This window comes from Talpa occidentalis, unplaced genomic scaffold (genome assembly GCF_014898055.3).
Source record: "Talpa occidentalis isolate TD23 unplaced genomic scaffold, MPIMG_talOcc4v2.1 talOcc4.4, whole genome shotgun sequence".
In the NCBI taxonomy this organism is placed as follows: Eukaryota; Metazoa; Chordata; class Mammalia; order Eulipotyphla; family Talpidae; genus Talpa; species Talpa occidentalis.
This window is the reverse complement of record NW_023604295.1, coordinates 100,907,866-100,932,337: the sequence shown is the minus strand read 5'-3', so window position 1 is coordinate 100,932,337 and position 24,472 is coordinate 100,907,866. Positions and strand designations below refer to the sequence as shown.

At 35.7% G+C, this 24,472-nt stretch overlaps 1 protein-coding gene across 6 annotated transcripts in view; it reads left to right on the top strand.

Annotated features, from left to right (window-relative positions):
- Window positions 1-24,472, top strand: part of PPP2R3A (protein phosphatase 2 regulatory subunit B''alpha) — a 152,627-nt gene that overhangs the window by 95,152 nt on the left and 33,003 nt on the right. For all 6 annotated transcript variants that reach the window (XM_054700811.1, XM_037525936.2, XM_054700810.1 and 3 more), the window contains 4 exons: window positions 7,221-7,307; window positions 10,374-10,530; window positions 13,345-13,393; window positions 13,872-13,961. In XM_054700811.1, the coding sequence (XP_054556786.1) occupies window positions 7,221-7,307; window positions 10,374-10,530; window positions 13,345-13,393; window positions 13,872-13,961 (383 nt within the window). The remainder of the gene's footprint in view (window positions 1-7,220; window positions 7,308-10,373; window positions 10,531-13,344; window positions 13,394-13,871; window positions 13,962-24,472) is intronic.

Genomic DNA, 24,472 nt, shown 5'->3' with positions numbered 1-24,472 from the left:
TACTTCTGTCAGAATATTACATTTCTTTTCTCCTGCATTCTTTGCTTTTATGTTGACTCTTTTCTGTCACAAAACTTTATAAAATTATATTTGTAAAACCGTATTTGAGCCAGAAGGTGTCAGTGTCAACTAAGACTATCAGAAATTATTTTTGCCTGTTAATGACAGCACTGTGATAAAGTACCTCCTCACAATCACACTGACTCAGTCACCCTATTTTGTCACTTGGATTACTTCTAATTGGTTTCCCTATTTACACCTTCATTGTCCTACAATCCAGTCTTCACATAGCAGAGTAATCCTTTGAAGTAAATCAGAACTTGTCACTCTTCTGCTCAAACTCTTCAAAATGTTCCCATTCACTCAAAATAAAAGCCAAAGTCCATAATCCCTTCACATCCCCTGCTCTCTGTTCTTACCACCTACTAGCCTACTCCTTGCTCTCTGTTTCAGCAACACTGGTCTCCTCTCTATTCTTGGAATAATAGACCAAACCCACTTCCACCTCAGTCACTATGTTCTTAACTCTTTCTTCTGCCTGGAATGCTTTTCCTGTAGATTTCCACATGATTCACACCCTCACGTCATCCAGATAACGTGCTCAGATATTCCCTCATCAGTGGGACCTCCGATACCACCCCTACCCCCATCTCTCCACATAGACTATCCTTTGTTCTGCTTTATTTTTCATTTTAGCTCTTTCTTATATTTAAATGTTTTATTTATTTGTTGTCCATCTTCTTTACTGTAATCTCTGTGAAAGCAGGACATTATTTTTACTGCTGTATCCTCAGTACCTCAAATAGTACCTGTCACATAATAGATACACAATACATATGTATTAATAAATAAGTGAGATTATTCATGCTTAACAATTCTGCATATTAACTCTGTATCCTCAGTACCTCCAGTAGTACCTGGCACAAAATAGATACTGGATCCTCAGTATCTATTCACTACTGTATCCTCAGTACCTCGAATAGTACCTGGCACATAACAGATACACAATACATATTTATTAATTATTTATAAATAAAATAAAGTGAAATTATTCATGCTTAACAATTCTGCATATTAACTCTGGCTTTAAATCCAAAGAAATTACTAGGTTGTGATTGTTGACTGTTTATGAACTCAGAATATCTTAATAGCATGATTTAGAATCTTAAGAGTTAGAAAAGATCTAAAAGATAACCTAGTTCAACCTTCTCTCAATTCAGAAAATGCTGAACCCAGGAAGTTTTTGCTGGAATTTATTCTTAAGAGAGATGTTAAAGCACAGAATAGTAAAATAGAGATGTATTTTCTTTCTGTATGTTTTCTAGTATGATACTTATTGAAATATGATCCCTATGTAATCCAGCAAGTGGTTCCCAGGAAATTTTATGATTTCAGAGTAAAAAGCCCTGAAATAATTTTGTTCACTTGTAATTCACATTTTCCAAGAAATTCTATTATGTTAATCATTGAACAAAACAAGTGTCAATTAGTCAGTTAAGACGACACAGCTAATTATCTCTGCTGACATCTTCATGGCACTTGCATATTATTATTTAGATTTTTTAGATTTATATTGTTTGTACTATGCTGCTTTATTCCCAGTTCACAAAATGAATCCATTACTCAGAAGGTGTTGTTAAAGTATAAAATATTTGTAATAATATAATGCTAATAGGGCAGTGCCAAACAACATCATGACATAAGTAGTAAGCAAGATGAAATGAGATTATAGAATGTAAATTTGTATTTACTGAGGAAAGTGAATCTGCTGTTGTGATCATTAGATACCATCCAAAAAAGCAAAGTGCAAATGAAAATATCACAATGAGTATCTGGAAACAGAATTTTATTGGACTGTTCTCCCAGTGCCTTTTCTTTTATGAAATTTGGTTAAATAATGACCTGCAGTCATTGAAACTTTTGCATTATTTCAAAGTACAGTGAGTTTTTATAGGGAAAAAATAAGTTTTCCAGTATGAGGTTATTTTTTTTTTTGTTAAAGCATAAAAGTAACTGAATTAGAAAGGCATCATTCTCTACCCTGCTCATAGGGAAAACAGATAAGATCACACTATTTCCAAGAAACATACAAAATCAGCCTCAAAATTAATTTATAAAATTACCCTATTGAATATTATGTAATATCTGTGGCATGCAGTGTAGAAAAATGAATATCTTTTGTTTGCCTGCTAGAGTTATTCAATTATTTCACTTTATAGTTGGAAAAAATTACTGACAACAGAGTATTTAGCTCATGTGTGGCACATATATGCTAAAGAAAAATTGTACAATTTTTATTTTCAGTTTATCATTGTGCAACAGGAAAAAACTATTTTGTCAGCTGTGTTTTTTTTTTAAGATTCATTTATTTATGCATACAAGAACTAGGATACAGGCCAGAGATGTGGGGGGTGAAGCATTCACCAGAGACAGACTGGGGAACAGAACAGGCGGATTGACGGAAATACGCTGCTGAGGGCAACAGCAGGCGAGTCAGGAGAGGTCTGCTGCGCCATGTGGGGCCTCCCAGGTGGCACAAGGGGTTAAGACGCAGCACTATGAAGCTATCTGCAGCACTGCAGCACAAGTTCGATTCCTGGCCAGGGAGGTGACCCACATGGCACAGCAGGCCTCTCCTGTCTTGCCTGCTGCTCCCCACTCTGTCTCTGGTGAATCCTCTCACCCCTGCATCTCTGGCCTGCACCCCAGCTCTTGTACGCATAAATAAAAAAGTCTTTTAAAAAAATAATAAAGACGGAGGGAGCATCAACTTTGCATATAGCAGAAAAGGACATCACCACCCAAATAGAGATTGCATGTAAAGTCATTCCACAGTCTCCTTTATTTCCAAAAAAGAGTTGGCAAATGAGATATGAAGTCTTTTGATACTGAGTGAAAATGAAAATTGGAAATCCCAGCAAATTGTAGCCCTTGAGTTTGCAATTTTGCATGTCACGCTAAGAAATTGCCAGTGAATGAAATACTGCTTATCCTAACTGGCACATGCTGACTTTTGAGGAAAGAGGTGCTCATGAATTTTTAAATGAATGATGCTTTATGACATTGGTGCTGACAGTAAAGATATTTCTGAGGCTTGCTCAGATGATTCATAATTTGGTATCTAGCTTGGCCTGAATCCATCACTTCAGGCTGAAATGCCAGGATTTTTATTGTTCAGGACAATGCTTCCTAAGATACTGAATTGTGGTGAAAACTGTTCATTACTAACAGCTTACTCTTTCCCCTTGAGACCTTGTCCTCTTGACAAAGAAATAATTTTTATTTGATAGATTTTTTTTAAGTTCAAGTTCTTCAAAAGACTGTGAAGAAATACTTTTCAGAGCTATGTTAACCAAAGAGTGAACCAGGAAACCATTAACTACCCCCTTCCAAGCAGATCCAGGCTTCCAGCACTTGAGATTTTTCATCTACATTTAAGTCACCTACAATGAGAAATCTCTTTGCAATATCTATGTCTGCGTCAATCCTCTCGTCAAAAACTCAGACACTACCACCAAACACTTCCATTCCAGTCACCTATATTGTGAATTAGAGGTTTACAATGTAATACATCTAAAGAAAAAAAAAAAGTTGAGAAGGCAAATTTCATTACTTTACTGGTAATAAACAATTATTCTCACTATTATTAATTTTTTTAATTTGTCTGATATTTTTAAGTTGTGATTAATTTCTTTTTTTTTTTTTAACCTAAAAAATAGAACTAACAGCTACATAATCTCACCACTAGATGGTATCCCTCCCTCGCTTGATGAGCTAAAATGCTGAATCAGTAATATAGAAACCAACAAATGTGCTGATGAAGTAGGGCCACTGAATAAGCAGATTTAGGCTATGGAAAGTGGAATACAGATAGTTGGGGTTTTTTTAATAGTATTAGGGAAATATGTTATTAGAGACTAAAAATAGGAGATACCTAGCAGACAAAAACATCTGCAAATTGGGTCTCACCCGCTGCTCCCCTCAGCAGTGTATTTCAATCACTCTGCCTGTTCTGTTTCCCACTCTGTCTCTGGTGAGTCCTCTCACCCCCTGCTTCTCTGGCCTGTACCCAGCTCTTGTATGCATAAATAAATAAATCTTTTTAAAAAATCTGCAAATTTAAAATACTCTATCAAAAAGAACAGAAAAGAACAAAAAGCAAAAATAAATTCAGATTAACATTTTATAATTTTAAGTATAACAGTACTTCTATAAAAAAATATTTGACAAGTTTATAAATATAAAATTTAGATAGGAAATTTAGAGTTTAAGATAAATTTATATTTAATATCAAGAATTAAGGATAAAATTCAACAAAGGAAAAATTGGTATAATAAAATTGAAAATGAATTTAACTTAAGAGAGAGGACTTGGGGTTATAATACATGGATTTTTTTTTAAGTAACACTGCATTATAACATACAAGTTTCAGGTGTGCATCACTGAATATAAACATTGATTCTTTTTTTTTTTTTTTTTTTTTTTTTTTTTTTTTTTTTTTTTTATAGAGGCATGCTTTATTTATTTGTTTGCTGGTTTCTTTGTTTGTTTTTTGTTTATACATGCACTGGGTACAGTCAGAAGCGCGGGAGGGCGAGGGAATTCACCAGAGCGGGGAGCAGAGCAGGCAGAAGGACCGAAGTACACTGCTGAGGGGAGCAGCGGGCGGCAGGAGAGGTCTGCGCGCCATGTGGGACCCTCCTCCGGTGGCCGGGGAGCAGCCGGGGATCGAACCGGCGCCGCAGAGGCCGCGCGCAGCTTCGCAACCCAGCGCTCAACCGCTGCGCCACCGGGGAGGCCCATAAACATTGATTCTTAATGTTTATATTCATTTATATAAATTCTTTGCTAAAAATCCTCATCCTTTTTATATGAACTTTTGCCATATTAGTGCTAGGAATACATTGTCAAATAAGACATTCTTTGCTCTTAAGGACCTCAGTCAGAGTCTGAGTGATTGGAGCTAGTAAAGAAATTAGACAACAGGTTGTCTCCAGTCCCACTTATCATAGGATTCCTGTCATATTCTTCCTAAATACTATGATGAGAATAAACCTCACTGCGTCATACAACCCACTGCTTCGTAAAGCTAATTTTAGAAAATCCTTCCTTATATTGCAGCATCTCAGTATAATGGCCATCCAGTTCTATCCTTCTGTGCAACACAGAACAAGTCAGCTTCTTCTTCCACCCGGTAGTAAGCCATTCAGATCCGATCATGGTTCAGAACATAGCCACATCTACACTCTAGACTTATTTTTTCCTTAAGACTAAAATTACTACATTAGTATTTTTCACAATAATTTTGAATATGGTTATCCTCCCCTGCCTTATGTTTTCTGCACATTTTATATGCAATCTTTGTGTAAATCTTAAACAATAATACTGATTTATGTGAAATACTTATCAGAAACCATTTTGGGATTGGCATCTACCTGCTATTCAAATTTTGGAAATATTTAGCTATAAATGTCTTATCACAAAATTAACAGGAAAGTCCTTGTTACAGGGCTTCCAAACCTCATTAATTTACAAGCACTAATTGTCCATCTGATATATGCCAAGCATTCTATTACTTATGGGATGCAAGTCAAGAAACACCTGGTTCCTTAGAATACAGAAGTAACTGCATCAATGTTTAGTATATAACCACAGAATGACCCAAGAGACTCAGTGACCTCAGGAGTACAGATGATAGAGCTCTACCCCATCCCAGTTCTACAGCTACCTCTAAAGGATGACAATAGAACTACATTTTGGAGGGTCAAAAGGAATCAGCACTGATGGCAGGGGTCAAATGAGGAATGCTGAGCAGCAGAGGTTTGGGTCTTTATATTGGTGATAATTTTTCTGTTCTATTTGAGAATCATTCTTTACTAAAGAGTCCAGAAACAGAATAGTGGTTTACTCCCTTCTTAGACCTACTCTTTACCCAAAGATGTCTAAATATCTTCCTTCTTATTGTTCTTCTTGTACTAAAAATAACTTTTAAAGGGAATATAAGGGGCCTCGCTGGTGGCGCAGCGGTTGAGCGCTTGGCTGCGAAGCTGCCCGCAGCCTCTGCAGCGCCGGTTCGATCCCCGACCACCAGGTGAGGGTCCCACTTGGTGCGCAGACCTCTCCTGCTGCCTGCTGCTCCCCTCAGCAGTGTACCTCGGTCCTTCTGCCTGTTCTGCTCCCCGCTCTGGCTCTGGTGAATTCTCTCACCCTCCTGCGCTTCTGACTGTACCCAGTGCTTGTATAAATAAATAAATAAATAAATAAATCTTTTTAAAAAAAAAAGGGAATATAATTGCTTCCATCATAAAACTACCATGTCTATACTATTAGGCATTCTATACTATTAGATATATAAATTTCTATATGATACTATTAGACATTCAAAATCAAATCCAAAGTACCCAATAGAGTACTTTAAATTACTCCTCATGACTGCTTACATTTCAGAAAACAACATGTAGATCAAAGGGAAATTAAATGGATGGTAATCACCCCCAGGTAAAATTAAGAATGCATCGCAGTCTCCAGGTTAACAGCCTCTATCTTCCCTCTCCAATCCTTCCCCTCACCACAGCACACACGTCTCCATCTCTGAGACACATTTTCTGCCCATCCCCTCATCTCCCATCTTGCCCAGTTAAAACACTAGCTGATAATAACAGAATTGTTCGTGCCCAAATAAGGACTCATTGGGATATAAATTATCCCAAATGTATTGAGTTTAGGATGAGTTTCTCTGTTGAGAAAGAGTGCAAGACTTGAAGTTTTCAAGCCTCAAGATTCTTATGAATAAGGCTATAAAGTAAACAGAATAATGAATCATACACTTTGGCAGTCATTTTTCTGATACACTCATTGTTAAGCCAGTCCAACATATACTTCCCACCTCATTTGCTTTTCCAGCATATGCATTCCAATAAGCACTGCTTGCATCAGGCGTCACTGTGTAAGATGAGAAACAAAGAATTGTCATGTAGGCAGCTGTGAAGTGCAGGCTTGTGAGCAGAGAAATTTTTTTTTCTTCTGGGAATTACAAGGATAAAAGCAAAATACATAGATCTAGGCTTTTAAAATACAGTGGTAATTTTTTACTGGAAATTATACCTAACATAATCATAAAGTCAAAACTTAGCTTGGCTCAAAGCTTATAAGGTGGCCTTTAGTGTAATAATAGGTATCTTTAATGTTTTTATTTAATTTTTTTTTCCTTTTGAAACCAGGTTATTCAGAGAATATTCTATACAGTCAACAGATCCTGGAGCGGAAAAATTACTTCGACAGAGATAAGAAAAAGCAACTTTTTGCAAGTATGCCTCTCTGGAATTTATATATAAAGAATAATTTAAAAATTCTTACTTTAAAAATACTTGAGCTTACTGTATGTAAAGAACCATTACTACTTTCAGTCATTAATCATATCAGATATCTATAGTGGGACACTGGGATGTGTTGGGGAGTTGGTAGGGGGAGAAATGAACAGCAGTGGATGTCTGTCTTAAGGCAGGTACTATGGCACAAAAGAGAAAAGTGCATAGACAGGCACACCTGACTTGGAGAATTCCACAGAAATGTAGGGGTGTGCAGAGGCTTCACAGAAAGAATGCCATGTGATCTTGAATTTGAAATCAGGAGTTTACCCAGGATGAAACATTGGAAGAAAGGGGGATTCTATATAGAGGAAATAGCATAAGCAAAGGCCCAGAAAACTGAAAGCATCATGTGCAGGAACTGCAGACCAGTCTTAAGTGGCCCCTGGAGAGAGGAACCAGTGACGAGGCCTAAAGGGTGAGATGGAGCTGGGTTGGAAAAGTCTTTCCAAAAGAAGAGGAGGAAATTTGTCTTGATGGTCAGCAATGACCATACAGCTCCTGTCAGAGAAAATTACTGAAAATTCCCTTTAAGAATAGTACACATTTTATTCAATTACTTGATTTTACCAATAAGAAAGAAGCTATTCACCACTCATGGGAAACTTTTACTGAGGTAATCTTTATGCCTGATCATATAATTTCTAGTAGCTAAAATACTCCCAAAGAGTTCTAGTAGCTAATACTCCACCAGGGCCTAGGGGTTAAGTCTCAGCACTGTCACCTCCATGGCCTGAACTAATCCACGCATGGTACAGCAGACCTCTCCTATCTCAACCGCTGCTACACCAAGCAGTGTATTTCAGTAAATCCGCCTGTTCTGCTCCCCACTCTGTCTCTGATGAATCCTTTCCTCCTAGCCCCAGAACCCCTAGCCTATACCCCTGTTCTTCTGTGCAACAATAAAAGATATTAAAAATAGGGCCTCCCTGGTGACGCAAGGGGTTAAAACGCAACCTATGAAGCTTTCCACAGCCTCTGCAGCACGTGTTTGATCCCCCAACCAGCCAGGGAGCAACCCACATGGCACAGCAGACCTCTCGTGACTCACGTGCTGCTCCCCTCAGCAGTGTATTTCAGTCATTCTGCCTGTTCTGTTCCCCACTCTGTCTCTGGTGAATCCTCTCACCCGCCCCCCCTACCTCTGACCTGTGCCCCAACTCTAGTATGCATTAATAAATAAAGAACTACTAATTTAAAATATATATATGAAAAATAAATAAGTAGAATTGTTCACACTTGAAAGGAAATGAAATCTTCTGTTTTAAATGAATCATACAGAATGAAGCTTAGACAAATAATAAAACTTTATTTACTCTATTTCTCTTATCTTCATCTGGAGCCAACCCAGTAATAAGGACTTGTTAAAATTAGCAGTGCACAGTTAATGCAGATTTTTTTAATTCTAAAATGAACAGTAATCATCACCATCATAGTTAACATTTACTGAATACCTGGTGCCTTCCTGGGGTCTCAGTAATAGCATGGGATGAGTTGTGATGGCAATAATTCTGTAAGAGACTTTACACCTTAAGAATGATAATAATCCTTCACATACTCAAACTACATTATAGTTTGTAGTTGCTAGAGCATTACTACTATTACGCATTTCTTTTAATGACAGTAAATTTGAGTCCCAAATATGATTGAATGACTTAGATAAGATCACACAGCTGAACTGGAAATAGAACACAAGTGTTCTGCTCCCTAGAGTTTGATTTGTTACCCTTCTTTTTTTCTTTCCTATCTATCTTCAGTCTTCCTCTTAGCAGTTCTTACTCTATGTGCTCGTGTGTTCTCTTTCATTTGCGTATATAGATTTTAGAATTTTACATAGTTTTAGTGTATACAACCTTGTATCTGTATTTTACCTCATAATTGATTTCCTTTGATTTTATATGCACTTTATAATTTATACTATTTTACATATTATAATTTTATAATCTTCCATTGAGTGGGTTTAATATAATTTAATAATTTGTTATTTTCAATTTGCCAGAGCATTTAGGTTTCCCAGTAATTACTTTATAGAAAATAATTGTTATCAAAGTAATACATTTGTATTATGAAAGTCATCTCTGTCTCTTAAGATGTTTTTAGCCTTGAATTCCATTTTATTTTTTAATGATATTAGCACATTTCTTTTTGTTAGTATTTGTAGCATATATGTTTGTCCAACTTTGTTTTTCAGACTTTTTAAATTTTAGACTTATCTTATAGGGTCAAGATCTTTGACAAGTTCTTGGCAGATTTTACTTCTACCATCTCATTTTTGTTTTTTTCTATTTCCTAAGTTTCCTTATGGTCTCTTTTATCTTTCTTTCTAAATCTTTGATTTTTAATAATGTCTTCATTGGTGTGCCCCCTTATATGATAATCTGGCTGATTATAGATTTCTGGGTGCAAAGTCATTATTTCTGGTATTTTCCTTGGGGATTCATAATTAGTCAGGAGAGACCCAGGTTTACTTGCAATTCAGGGCCTATCCACTTACAGTTCTATATGCATGCCTTCTGTGCTAGGCACCACATGCCATCACAGTGGTTTACATAAGTAACCTTTATGGTGAACTTGATTTCATTACTGAACCAAAACCTGTATGTGGATTCCTACTTTCCATAATACATTGCTCTCATAACTTTTAAAATTAAGAGCAATGTCATTTTATGACCATGTATCTAAACCTGTTGTCTACTTGTTCTGTGTTTGCCTGTCTGGGTACCTCTGATAGGCTGCAGTCCTCTCAGTGATAATCCTTTCTTTTTCCCTGTTTTTAAATGCTGCATAGTACTTAACCCTTTGTTAAGGATATTACAGAGCTTATAAATGCTTATAGATTGATGAGTTGATTAAAAGTAAGATGAAGTTGGCTATTAAAGTTACTGGTTTGGTACCAAAACCAAAATTTTTAATTCAATTTAAAATAAAAATTCATTGTATTTTTATAGTGGCCAAAACTGGCTTTTCAGAATTTTAAATTAATCCTTCTTTTCATACTATTTTCAGACTCTGGCCCTTTTGGAAGAAGAGGAAGATATAAACCAAATCACAGATTACTTCTCCTATGAACATTTCTATGTTATTTATTGTAAATTCTGGGAACTAGATTGTGATCATGACCTCTACATCAGCCAGGCTGATCTATCTCATTACAATGACCAAGGCAAGTGATTCTATAAATGCTAAGACTTAATCATTTTGAAGAAGGCAAGTCATCATGAGAATTCCCATTTCTAAATTTATCTAATCAAGTCCTCTTTAAAAGGCTAAGAAATTTTAAATGAAAATAGGAGAAGATCATTTTATTTTTTATTTAGAAGCCAGAGAAAGGGGTTTGAGTTAAGTAAGCAATTAAAGTCTTGGTTTTGATAAATTATTGAATCTTTATCATAATGCTTATTATCTAATGGTGAAATGAAAAGATCCACATCTATGTAAAGTTTATTTGAAAGCTTTGTACTGCTTTATAAATTTCCTATTTTACAGAATTTACAAAAGGTTATAAAAAGCCAGGAATGAAAATAATCTTCTACCTTGTTTTCAAGGACTCATAAAACTTACTTTTTGGAGTTTATATCCAGAAAAGATAGTTCCTCTACAGATGAATTTGGTGTAGTTTCTTTTGTCAGAAAACAAAATATTACATACCATATGATATTACTTACCTGTTTTATGTCATTTTTACTAGTAGAAAACATAGACCCTATTGCCTACAGATTTAATATTTTTAATCAAACAGCAAAATACATTCATTCATTATTCTCACATAAGATTGTCCCTGTTCTAGTCTTAAATGTCTTTTCGGGCACTGTATTGTTTAATATAGCCCTTAAATATAGCAATACAAATTCTAAATAAATTTCACTTCTGTATTTAACAGATCTATGGCAAATTGTATATATTTTTTAAAAAGATTTACTCTATATCAACTTTCATAGAACTTTCTATATTTAGGAAATAGATTTTTACCTCTCAAATTCTCAAATGCCAAGCAGATATCAAAAGGAAAATACTCATATGTATTGATTTGAAAAACAAGCATCTTAGTACTATTTCCTCTTCAAATAATAACCTCCCTTTCACCAGACTAGCATAAAGCTGGAGATACTCATATCAGGTCAGCTTTATTAACTATGTACCATCTGATTATGTGTATAACATGAGCTAGACTCTAGAGGTGATGTGCAACTCTATGGACTCTAAGGCAACTTTGTGCCTGACATGACCATAACACAAGTCTTAAAATTGTATATACACATATAACAACTCATTAGAATCATGTTAAAGGGAAATAATATGGAAAAACAGACATGTAATCAGCATAATAAAGCAGCCACTGAAATTCTACTTAGATCCCCTCCTACTAACCTGTCTTTAATGGTACAATGTGATCTTGAGTTTTAGGAGGTTAAGCCTTCAAATCTAAAAAATGGCTTAGTTTTAGAATTAATTACCCTTGCCTTTTTCTGAAAAGTCTTCTTTTCTATCTAGTACAAGTTATTAACCCCTTAAACCAATGCTCAACAAAGTCTACAGAATCCTCGTATTAGCTTTGGTATGTGGTCAGGCATGGTTATACTCACACCCATATTCCCAACATTCTTCAGCCAAACTAACTTACCTTTATGTTGACCGTATCTGACTCTGAAGAAGCGATAAATGCTGATAACTGCTGACTCACTGGTCCTGAAATTTTAGTGTGGATGCCATTGCCTGGAGCACTTGTTAAAAGAACTGATTCCTGTTCTCTTACATTCCTAGGTCTAAAATCCTTGGAGATTTCCATTAAAAAGCAAAGCCTTTGGTTATTTTTTTTTAAGATTTATTTATTTATTTATACGAGCACTGGGTACAGTAAGAAGCACAGGAGGGTGAGAGAATTCACCAGAGCCAGAGCGGGGAGCAGAACAGGCAGACTGACGAAGTACACTGCTGAGGGGAGCAGTGGGTGCGGCAGGAGAGGTCTGTGTGCCATGTGGGACCTTTGCCTGCGGCCGGGGATTGAACCGGTGCTGCAGAGGCTGCAGGCAGCTTCGCAGCCCAGCGCTCAACTGCTGTGCCACCAGGGAGGCCCGCCTTTGGTTGTTTTTAACCCACAATGAGGTGCTTTCTCTAAGATCTATTATCAAACAGGATGTACTATCTTAAGTACTAACTTGTCTCTCTCTTTGAATAAAATAAAGTCATACATTAAATCATGTTACATGCTGGACTTTCACAGAATGAGAATATGAGAAAAATATGTCTCTGGTATGTTTTGATATCTTTTATAAAATTCTACTGAAAGCATTCTGCATTGTTTTACTCAAAGTTCCTTATGTTAGGAGCTAATGATCAGTACTCCTTGAACTTAATGCTAGAACAAAATCTGTCTTGTTTCAGAGGAAAAAAACTGTCATATTGGGTAATGATCAATATAAATTCTGTACATTTTTGTCTTACTTATCCCTAGATGTTCAGAACTAACTTGACATTCAAATATGTAATATATCTCTGCTGTCAAGCGAATCCATTTGCCTCTTCTTTTTAAAATCATTCATTGAGGGCCTCCCTGGTGGCAGAGCGGGTTGAGCACAGCGTTGTGAAGCTGTCCGCAGACTCTGCAGCGCTACCCACATGGTGCAGCAGACCTCTCCTGTCTCGCCTGATGCTCCCCTCAGCAGTGTATTTTAGTCTGTCTGCCTGTTCTGCTCCCTGCTCTGTCTGCTGAATCCTCTCACCCTCCCGCACCTCTGGCCTGTACCCTAGCTCTTGTATGAATAAATAAAATCTTTAAAAACAAATCATTCATTGATTAAGTATTCTCAAATTCTTACTTTTAAAAAGTATAAATTATACATAAGTAAAAATTTAACTACTTACTGTCTCATCATAGAGTATTATGTTTTAGCTTGTAGCTAGTAATAATAAGTTTGCGGAAGTGTTGCCTTATGAAACTTGTTTCTAACAAGAGTATTACTTTCTTATTTATATTTAGCTTCTTCAAACAGGATTATTGAAAGGATATTCTCTGGGGCAGTAACAAGGTAAGAAAAGTCATCTGAGTTTAAAAGTAAACTATAAGTAATACTGTAACCATCTAATTTTAGCAAGTTTTCCTGCATAATTTGACAGCACTATGGGTCAGATAATATCCTACAAAACATATAGTCATGACTTCATACGAAACAATTAATTCTCCAGTAAAGGCATAAATCTTATATTTAAATACAGGAAACAATATTGGATCCTAGTAAATATTTGCATTCCTATTGGAAATGAGATTTCTTTCTTCGGATCTGCACATGGCTTCTGCTCTTACTCTCTCAGCCTTTGAAAACACAATAGGTCATGAATGGATTTCCTTTTGTGACATTTCTAGCATTCTAATTATTTTTTAAATTTTAACTTTTCTTCAAAGAAAGGTATTTATTTCTTAGTCTATCATCTACATCTATCATCTTAGTCTATCAAATGTATCTGAGTAATTGCTCAAGAAATTTTATGACCATGTGTTTTTTTCAGGGGAAAAACAGTACAGAAAGAGGGAAGAATGAGCTATGCAGATTTTGTTTGGTTTTTGATCTCTGAGGAAGACAAAAGGAATCCCACCAGGTATGATTTCTATGTTTACTTTGCCAACATGTTAAACACATGAACAATGGTTGAAAAAGTCATGACGTTGTCTCCCTGGTGGTGCAAGGGGTTAAGACACAACCTGTGACACAGTCCACAGCCTCTGCAGCACAAGTCCAATCCCCAGCCGGCCAGGGAGCAACTCACATGGCACAGTAGACCTCTCCTGTCTCGCCCACTGCTCCCTTCAGCAGTGTCCTTCGGTAAATCTGCCTGTTCTGTTCCCCACTCTGGTGAATCCTCTCACCCCCCACACCTCTGACCTGTACCCAGCTCTTCTTGTATGCATCAATAAATAAATCTTGGAAAAAAGAAAAGAAAAAGTCATGATGTATATATTTAGTGAAGGCCAACATGACCTCAGACATAGTCTCAGTACAGGAAGGGAGGTGGGCACTGAATCCACAGTTACAGCCTACCAAGAGAAGGGATGCTACCCTCAAAAACAAAGGTGAAGTGACCTGTGAGGTGACAATGAGAAATAAGTAGTGTTAGTAACCATTTATATGGAATGTAGGGATATATGTAGATTGTAGCTGTTTTATGACCTTCATGGTACAGTAGTACATTGGAGAGAAGAAGAGCGAATTGTGGATTATTAGAACACATCTTCATTCTCCCAGTTAGAATTATCAGTTCTTTTTCTTGACACTTTCAAACATACCTTGATTTGTGGTTATTAAAATATGTATCTGTTTTCCTGCTTATAATTTATCTCTTATTTAAGCCAATAATCTCAGACCCTCTCTTCTTTTTATTCCTAGCTTGTGTGACACAATGCACTACACACAGTTTGTACTCTGGACCAAGGGAGGAAAAGACTATAGTCCTTGGTGCTGCTTGCTGCTATAACTGACAGTTATGTGTCTGTATGTTGAGTGTTTCAGGAAGTTATCTAAATGTTGGATATAGGGTTTGGAAATTATTCAAGTAGAAATAAAATTTAAGACAGTTTATTAGATTATTTTTAACTGCTTTTAATTTCAAAGATAGTAATTTATTTTCCAGTCTAGACAATTTAGAAAACACGAATAAGCAGAAGAAAATAAGGTTTCCCTAATACTTAAATTTGAAAGTTAGTATATTAGCTAGTATATAACATTATTGAAAGTTAATATATATTGTACAATCTTTTTCATAAATATTCTCACATACTCTGAACATTTAGATTCATTCCTTTGGATTAAATCATAATTATCATCCAGTTCAAAATTTTTATGGAACATTCTCCTAAATATCCTCTGGTAGTTGGAGCTAAATAGTAGAAACAGCTACTGGGTTTTTTTCTGTAAAATAAATTTCAAATAAAGGAGGTGCTAGGTTAAAGGATATGGATGTTTATAAAAATTATTAAATTATTCTCCAGAAAAACTATTATTTTACACCTTTATCAACAGCTAAGCATATTTCCTAGGATCCTTGCTAACACTAAGTAATTTCCTCTTAAAATATTTTTTAGTTTGATAAATTAAAAGTTTGGTGTTTTATTTTGTATTTCTTTTGATTACTAGTGAGGGAGAATTTTGTAATAAATTTTTAGCAGTTTTTATTTTTCTTAGGTAACCAGCCTTTTCATGTCTTTTGCTCATTTCAGCTATGTTATTTTTTAAGTTTATTTTATCAAAAATACCCACTAAGTATTTAAAATTTATAAAATACACTCAAAAATCTTAATTAAAAATTCATAATTCCATGTTTATGTAGTTAACATTTTGATGTATGTCTTTCCTGCCTCTTCTCCTCCTCCTCACTTCCATCCTTTTCCCTCTTTCTTTCATCCCACTCCCATTGTGCCCCACTTACATCTTTCTTCTCCTCCTCACATTTACTCCTTTCTCCCTTCCCTGTTTTCTCCCTGCGCCAAGTGATACAATATGATTAATCACATCATACACATCATACCGTACAGTTCTGTAGCACACTTTCTCACATAACAGTATATTTCCATACCAGTAAGTATGCATGTTTATAACTTATCATTAGTCTCATTATTTTTTTTAAAGATTTATTTTTATTTATATAAGAACTTGGGTACAGGCCAGAGGTGCAGGAGGGTGAGAGGATTCACCAGAGACAGTGTGGGGAGTAGAACAGGCAGATGGACTGAAGACACTGCTGAGGGGAGCAGCAGGCGAGGCAGGAGAGGTCTGCTGCTCCATGTGGGTGTCTCCCTGGCCAGCCAGGAATCGAACTTGCACTGCAGAGGCTGTAGACAGCTTCGCAGCGCTGCGCTCAACTCACTGTGCCAGCAGGGAGGCCCAGTATATTATTTTTAATGCTTAGGTTGTTTCAATTAGATTACCTTAATTCCCAAAGTTTTAAAAGCTGCATTTTTCCATTTCTTGTCTCTTTGGTGTCCTGCTAACCCTCTTAGTTTTAACCTTTTGTCTTTAATCATTCCTTAATCATGGGAAAACTTTTTTCAAATACATTCCAACTATGTTTTTCTTTTCTGGAACTCCTATCCCACAGGAGATAATGAAGACAACTAGAAATGGTAATAAAGAAAGCTAATATAACAAACTTTATAAGTACACACTTGCTCTCCTTTCTTCTCTCAACTTCTTTAAAAATCATAAAATTATGGGCCTCCCCTGGTGGCACAGCGGTTGAGCGCAGCTCTGTGAAGCTGTCCACAGCCTCTGTAGCGCGGATTCGATCCCAGCCAGTCGGCCAGTATCCCACATGGTGCTGCAGACCTCTCCTGTCTCGCCAGCTGCTACCCTCAGCAGTGTATTTCAGTAGATCTGCCTGTTCTGCTCCCTGCTCTGTCTCTGGTGAATCCTCTCACCCTCCCATGCATCTGGCCTGTACCCCAGTTCTTGTATGCATGAATAAATAAATCTTTAAAATAATAATAATAAAAATCATAAAATTATATAATAATTTGAACAATATATGAATAGGTTTGTGACACATAATGTTTTAATATGTAGGATAATAATAGCACAGTAAGAGGAAAGGAGGGAAAAGTTACATAGAAACATTTCAATACCTCACTGCAGATAAGAAATAGATTCTAATTAGTTTAAATATGGTAAGCCCTAGAGTAACTACTTAAATATATACATAGGTGGGGGGCGGAATCATTGAAAGAATTAAAATGTTATACTTGGAAAACACTCACCTACTGTAAAAGAAAGTAGTCAAGAGACATAAAGGAAAAAACTCCCAAGACATATAGAAAACAAAAAGTAAAATGACAGATATAAGTTCAACTTTATCAATGATAACATTAAATATGAATGGATCAAACAGTTCCATCAAAAGACAGAGATTTTTCAGACTGAATTTTAGAAAAAATATAATTATATTCTATTTACATGAGACATATATTATATTTAAAGATAGAAAAGGAATGAAAAAGGACAATGAAAGATAAAGATAATGTCATTGAAACAATGGTAGGAAATCAAGAGTGGCTATATTAATATCAGAGAACATACTTTAATATAGAAAATGTTACTACAAACAAGAATAATTTATATGATGAAAGGCTTGATCCAACAGGAAGACAATTACAGTTATGTATCTGAAATACCTGTTATCTCCCACACCAGGATGATAACTAAAACACTTACCACACTCTGTTCCAGGCTGATGTATCTAAAATATTTGCCTTCCCCCACAAAGAAATGCTTTACAACAATGGAGGATATAACACAACAGAATAAAAATAATGAAAATATGAGGCAGCTACATTCAGAAATAATGGAATTAGGAAACACTATATTTGATTTTAAAAATACAATTGGAGGCCTTAATAGCAGACCAACAGAAGCAATGGAGAAAATTAGTAAATTTGAAAACAAAGTACTGACAAACACAATAACAGAACAAGGTAGAGAATAAATGAAAACAGTGTGGGTCTCCCTGGTGGTGCAGCGGTTGAGCGCTGGGTTGCGAAGCTGCCTGCAGCCTCTGTATTGCCGGTTCGATCCCTGGCTGCCGGGCGAGGGTCCCACATGGCACGCAGACCTCTCCTGCCGCCCGCTGCTCCCCTCAGCAGTGTACTTCAACAGTCTGCTCGTTCTGCTCTCCGCTCTGGCTCTGGTGAATTCTCTCACCCTCCCGCACTTCTGACTGTACCCAGTGCTTGTATAAATAAAATAAAAATAAATCTGAAAAAACAAACAAACAAAACAGTGTGAGAAATCTCTGTGATGACCAAAGGAGAAATAATATCTGTATCATGAGGATCCAGAAGAAGAAAAAGAGAAAGGCATAGAAAACCTATTTAAAGAAATAATCACTGAAAACCATCTCCTTCTGGGATATGAGCCAGAAGTTGTGATTCAAGAAGCCCAAAGAGTTCCAAACAAAATATAGACATACACGAAGACAAATTAAAATTAAGTGGTCAAGGGGTTAAGCACCGCACTATGAAGCAATCCGCAGCCTCTGCAGCATGAGTTCGATCCCCAGCCAGCCAGGGAGCAACCCACATGGCACAGCAAACCTCTCTTCACTCGCCCGCTGCTCCCCTCAACAGGGTATTTCGTCAGTCTGCCTGTTCTGTTCCCTGCTCTGTCTCTGGTGAATCCTCTCACCTCCCACACCTCTGGCCTGTACCCCAGCTCTTGTATGCATAAATAAATAAATCTTTAAATAAAATAAAGTAAAATTAAGCTGTCAAGAACCAACAATAAGGATAAAATACTAAAAATCTCAAGGAAAAAAAAGGGGTAAGCAATAGGGAAACACCAGTCAGACTAACTGACGCTGTTTCATATAGCATTATAAGTACAAAGGTACTGGGAAAAGATACTCAAAGTACTTAAAAGAAAAGACTTCCAGACCCAACTAAAGATCAACAATCAAGATAGAAAGAAGAGGGAAAAAAAAAAGGAACTAATTTTAAAAGCAAAATCTGACAGGATTTATCAACACCATGATGCATATAAAAAATTCTAAAGGTGTTATAAAGCAACATAAGAATTAATATAGAGGCAATAGACATCTAAATTACTTAACACGGAGGAGGAAAGTAACAATTATGGCCCATTGGATCTAACCAGAGACCAGACTGTCGAAAGTGTCACACAAGTTTTCCATCATATGCTAACCTCAGTAGAACCCTCAAACAAAAAATAATAGAAGTAATATATAAGACAATGGAAAGAGAAGCTAAACAAAACATAATAGGAAGCCCTCAAAAAATGAAAAATAAAAAAGATAAAACAGATCTAAGCAAAAACATAACAAATGGGAGTAAACACTTGACTCTCAATAATCACCAAATGTAAATTGCTTGACTCACAAGTCAAAAGATGCAGAGTGTCTGAATGGATTTCAAAACAAAGACCAACCTTCCACTGTTTACAAGAAACTCACCTTACCAACACAGACAAACATTGACTTAGAATTAAAGACTGAAAGATAGTTATACAAGCAAATGGAAACCTAAGTGAATAGGAACAGATATATCTGATAACATAGACTTTCAATTTAAAAAGTCAAAAAAAAAAAAAAGATGAAGGTGACTGTATTATGAATTAAGGTCTAATACAACAAGAGGAAACAATACTTATACATCAAGTGATGGAGCACTAAGATATATAAGACAACAGAACTTAAGAGAAATACTGATAGGGCCTCCCTGGCAGCACAAGGGGTTAAGACGCAACCTATGAAGCTCACCGCAGCCACTGCAGCAGGAGTTCGATGCCCGGCCAGGGAACTACACCCATGGTGCAGCAGAACTCCTGACTCTCCCACTGCAGTGTTTTTCAGTCGATCTGCCTGTTCTGTTCCCCACTCTGTCTCTGGTGAATTCTCTCACCTCCCACAACTCTGGCCTGTACCCCAGTTCTTGTATGTATAAATAAACAAATGTTTAAAAAAAGAAACATTGATAGTAACATAATTATAACAGACCTAATACCCACTGATAACAATAGACAGATCAATAAGACAAGTATAAATAAGGAGCCAACTTTACATCAGACCCTAGATCAAATAGGTCTAACAAAAATCTCTAGAACACTCTACCAAACACTGCTACATACAAGTTTTGCAAGTGCACATGGAACATCTTTAAGAATAGACCATATATTGGGACAGGATTCAATTTTCAATAAAACAATGGAAATTATACTTAGTACATTCTCTGACTACAATGCCATAAAATTAGAAATCAACTATAGGAAAAAAACAGGATAATATGAAGACATGGATATTAAACAACATACTGCTTAATAGAAATTGAATAAAAGAGGGCCTCCCTGGTTGCACAAGGGGTTAAGATGCAACCTATGTAGCCAGCCGCAGCCACTACAGCAAGAGTTCGATCCCCAGCCAGGGAGCTACCCACAGCAGATCTCTCCTGACTTGCTCACTGCTCCCCTCAGCAGTGTATTTCAGTCAGTCTGCCTGTTCTGTTCCCCACTTGGTCTCTGGTGAATCCTCTCACCCCTCACAACTTTGGCCTATACCCCAATTCTTGTATGTATAAATAAATAAATCTTTAAAAAAATTGAATAAAAGAGAAAATTAAAAGAGAAATTTAAAAATACCTTGAGATGAATGAATGAAAATGATGATACAAGCTACCAGAATCTGGGATGCAGCAAAAATCATCCTAAAGGGGAATTACTGTACAGGCCCATATTAAAAAGCAAGAAAAATCCCAAATAAACAACCTAATATCACACCTAAAACAATTTGAAAAAGGACAAATAAGACCCAAAGTTTAGGAGGAGGAGGAAGCAAACAATAAAAATATTTAAAATAGTGATAAAAAATACTACGGAAAAAAATTTAAGTAAAACCAGGAGTTGGTTTTTTCAGAAAAACAACAGATAAACCTCTAACCACATTAACAATAAAAAAAAAATTTTTTAAGGAGAAAAACATCAATAAACAGAATCACAACTGAAAGAGGAGAAATATCTACAGATATCAGAAAAATACAAATGATTAGAAGAGATTGCTATGAACAGCTGTTTGCCAATAAATTCAGTAACCTTGAAGAAATGGGTAACTTCCTAAATCAAATATAATCTACCAAGACTCACCTAGGAAGAAGCAGAGAAACTGAACAAAACAGTCACAAATATGGAAATTGAAACAGTAATACAAAGTCTTCTGAAAAACAGAATCCCAGAATTAGATGCCCTAGCAAAAGAATTTTATGGTACTTTTATTAAAGAATTAATCCTCACCTTACTCAAATGGTTTATAAAATCTTAAAGAGTCCTCCCCCATACATTTCATGTTGCCAACATTACCTTAATACCAAAACCAGGTAAAGATAGCACAAGAAAATAAAATCATAGGTCAATATCCTTGATAACATCAATGCAAAAATGTTCAACAAAACACTAACAAATTGAATTTGACAGTATATCACAATGATTATACACCATGATCAAGTGGGATCATCCCAGAGATGCAAGGATGGTTTAATATATGTAAAAAATTGGTGTAATACACCATATAAACAAAAGTAAAATAGAAACCACATGATAATAGCCATAGATACTGAGAAGATTTGATAAGATTCAACACCCATTTATGATAAAAACTAAGGAACCTACCTCAATATAATAAAGGTCATATATCTCAAACCAACAGCCATATAATACTTAGTAGTGAAAAAAATGAAAGCTTTCCCCAAAAATCCACCATAAGACAAAGAGGCCATTGTCACCACTTCTACTTCATTTAGTATTAGAGGTTTTTGCCAGAGTTACCAGACAAACACAGGAAATAGAAGAAATCCAAATAGAAAGATAAGTGAAACTATCACTATTTATAGATGATATATATAAATTATAAACAGTGCACCCAAAAAATAATAGAAACAATAAATGAAGTGAAGTGGCAAACTGAAAAACTCCATAGCTTTTTTAATGTAGAAAGAATGAACAAGCAATAAAAGAAATTAAGAAAAATAAATCCATCTATTATTGCTTCAAAATGAAATATCTTGGAACAAAGTAACTAAGAAACCTATACAATAAGAGCTACAAGATGTCAAGAAAGGACTTAGATAGGGACATAGGAGATGAAAGGATATTTCATGATACTGGATTGAGAGATTCAAAATAATCAAAAGGACCATCTTGCCTAAAATACTATATTAATTTAATACAATCCCTATCAAAATTCCATCAATATTTTGCAGAGAAAATGAACAAAAATATTGAAATTTATGTGGAACCACAGAAAACCTTCAAGCAAAAGCAACCTTAAGAAAAAAGAAACGGAGGTATCTGACTCCAAACTTTGTTATAAAGCAACAGTATTAAAATCAATATGATATTGGCACAGACATAGATACATGGACCAGAAGAACAGAATCAGAAGGCCAGAAATAAGTCCACACATACACAAGTATCTAATCTATGATAAAACATCCATGACCATAAAATGGAGATGAGACAGTCTCTTTCTGGGAAATTTGAGATGCCACATATAAAGGAATAAAGATGGATTACTCACTAATACCATATGCAAAACTAAATTCCAAATAGAGTGAAGATTTAGATATAACACCTGCAATGATTAAAAAAATAGAAGAAAACTGGTGTTAATATTCCATGACATGAACAATAAAGATATTTTATTGACTCAACTCTATGACAAAGGGAATTAAAAATAAAAATAAACATTTAGGATTATGTTAAGTTAAAAACTTGTATGCAGCAAAAAAAAAAAAAAACAAGATAATGAAATAGAGACCCTACTGAATGGAAAAAAAAATTGCATAATATGTAAATGATAAGAGGGTCATATTCGAGATAGATTAAAAAAACCACACACTTCAACAAAAAACCCAGTTAACGAATGGGCAGCAGATATAAACACACAATTCACTAGAGGATATTCAGAAGGCATGAAAAAATGTTTATCATCACTCTGTAAGAGTGATGCAGATTAAAACTACAACAAAATATCCTTTCCTTGACTGTCTTTAAAGATTGTATTGTGATGTGTGTCTTGTAGTGTTTTACCTATATTTTCTTCTATATATTTTATGGTTTCAGGTCTTATGTCCAGTTCTTTTATCCATTTTGAGTTCATTTTTGTGCACGGTGAAAGGAAGTGGTCTAGTTTCATTTTTTTGCATGTGGTGGTCCAGTTTTCCCAGCACCATTTGTTGAACAAACTGTGTTCCATTGCATATTCTTTGCTCCTTTGTCAAAGATCAGCTGTCCATATAAGTGTGGTTTTATTTCTAGGCTCTCCATTCAGTTCCGTTGGTCTGTGTGTCTTTGGTTTTTGTTCCAGTACCAAACTGTTTTAATTATTATGGCTTTGTAGTATAGCTTGACATTTGGAAGTATGATACCTCCTTTCTCCTTTGTTTTCATTAGTAGGGCTTTGGCTATTCGTGGTTTTTTTGTGGTTCCATATGAATTTCATCAGTGTTTGTTCTATTTCTTTGAAGAATGTCATTGAGATTTTTATTGGAATAGTGTTGAATCTGTATCATCACCCAAAGCAAAGAAAGTCAAGGAAAAAATAAACATGTGGGATTACATCAAACTGAAAAGCTTCTGCACAGCAAAAGAGACATTAACCAAAACACAGAGACACCCCACTGATTGTGGAAAAAAAATCTTTGCACTCCAGTCAGCTGATAAGGGCCTCATCACAAAGATATACAAAGAACTCACATGACTCAACAAAAACAAAATAAACAATCTAGTCAAGAAACGGGCAGAAGAACTTAAAAGACATTTCTCCAAAGAGGAAATGCAGAGGGCCAAGAGGCTTATGAAAAATTGTTCAACATTCCTTATAATCAGGGAAATGCAAATTAAAACCACATTGAGATACCACCTTATACCAGTAAGAATGGCACATATCAAAAAAAAAAAAACAACAAATGTTGGTGAGGATGTGGTGAAAAAGGAACTTTCCTATATTGCTAGTGGGGGTGCAAACTGGTCCAACCACTATGGAAAGCTGTCTGGAGGCTCCTCAGTCTACTGAAAAATGGAGCTACCATACAACCCAGCAATTCCACTCCTAGGGATCTACCCAAAGGACACAAAAACATTGATTCATAAGGTGTACACCTGTACATCTATGTTTATGGTAGCACTATTCACAATAGGTAAAACCTGGAAACAACCCAAATGCCCAAAAGTAGATTACTGGATCAAGAAGCTGTGGCATATATACACAATGGAATATTATTCAGCAATCAAAAAAGATAAACTCATGCCATTCTCAGCAACGTGGATGGAACTAGAAGGAATTATGCTCAGTGAAATAAGCCAAAAGGAAAAAGAAAAATATCAGATGGTTTCACTTTTAGCAGAAATATAGGGAAACCAAATAAGACATCAATGTAAAAAAAAAAAATAATAACAGTACAAAACACAACAAAGCAAAAACAGACAATTATAAAAAAGCTACAACGAAATACTACCTCACACTTGTAAGAATGGCACATATCAAAAAGACCCCCAGCAAGTGCTAGAGAAGATATAAAAGAAAAGGAACCCTATTATAATGTCAATAGGAATGTGAACTGG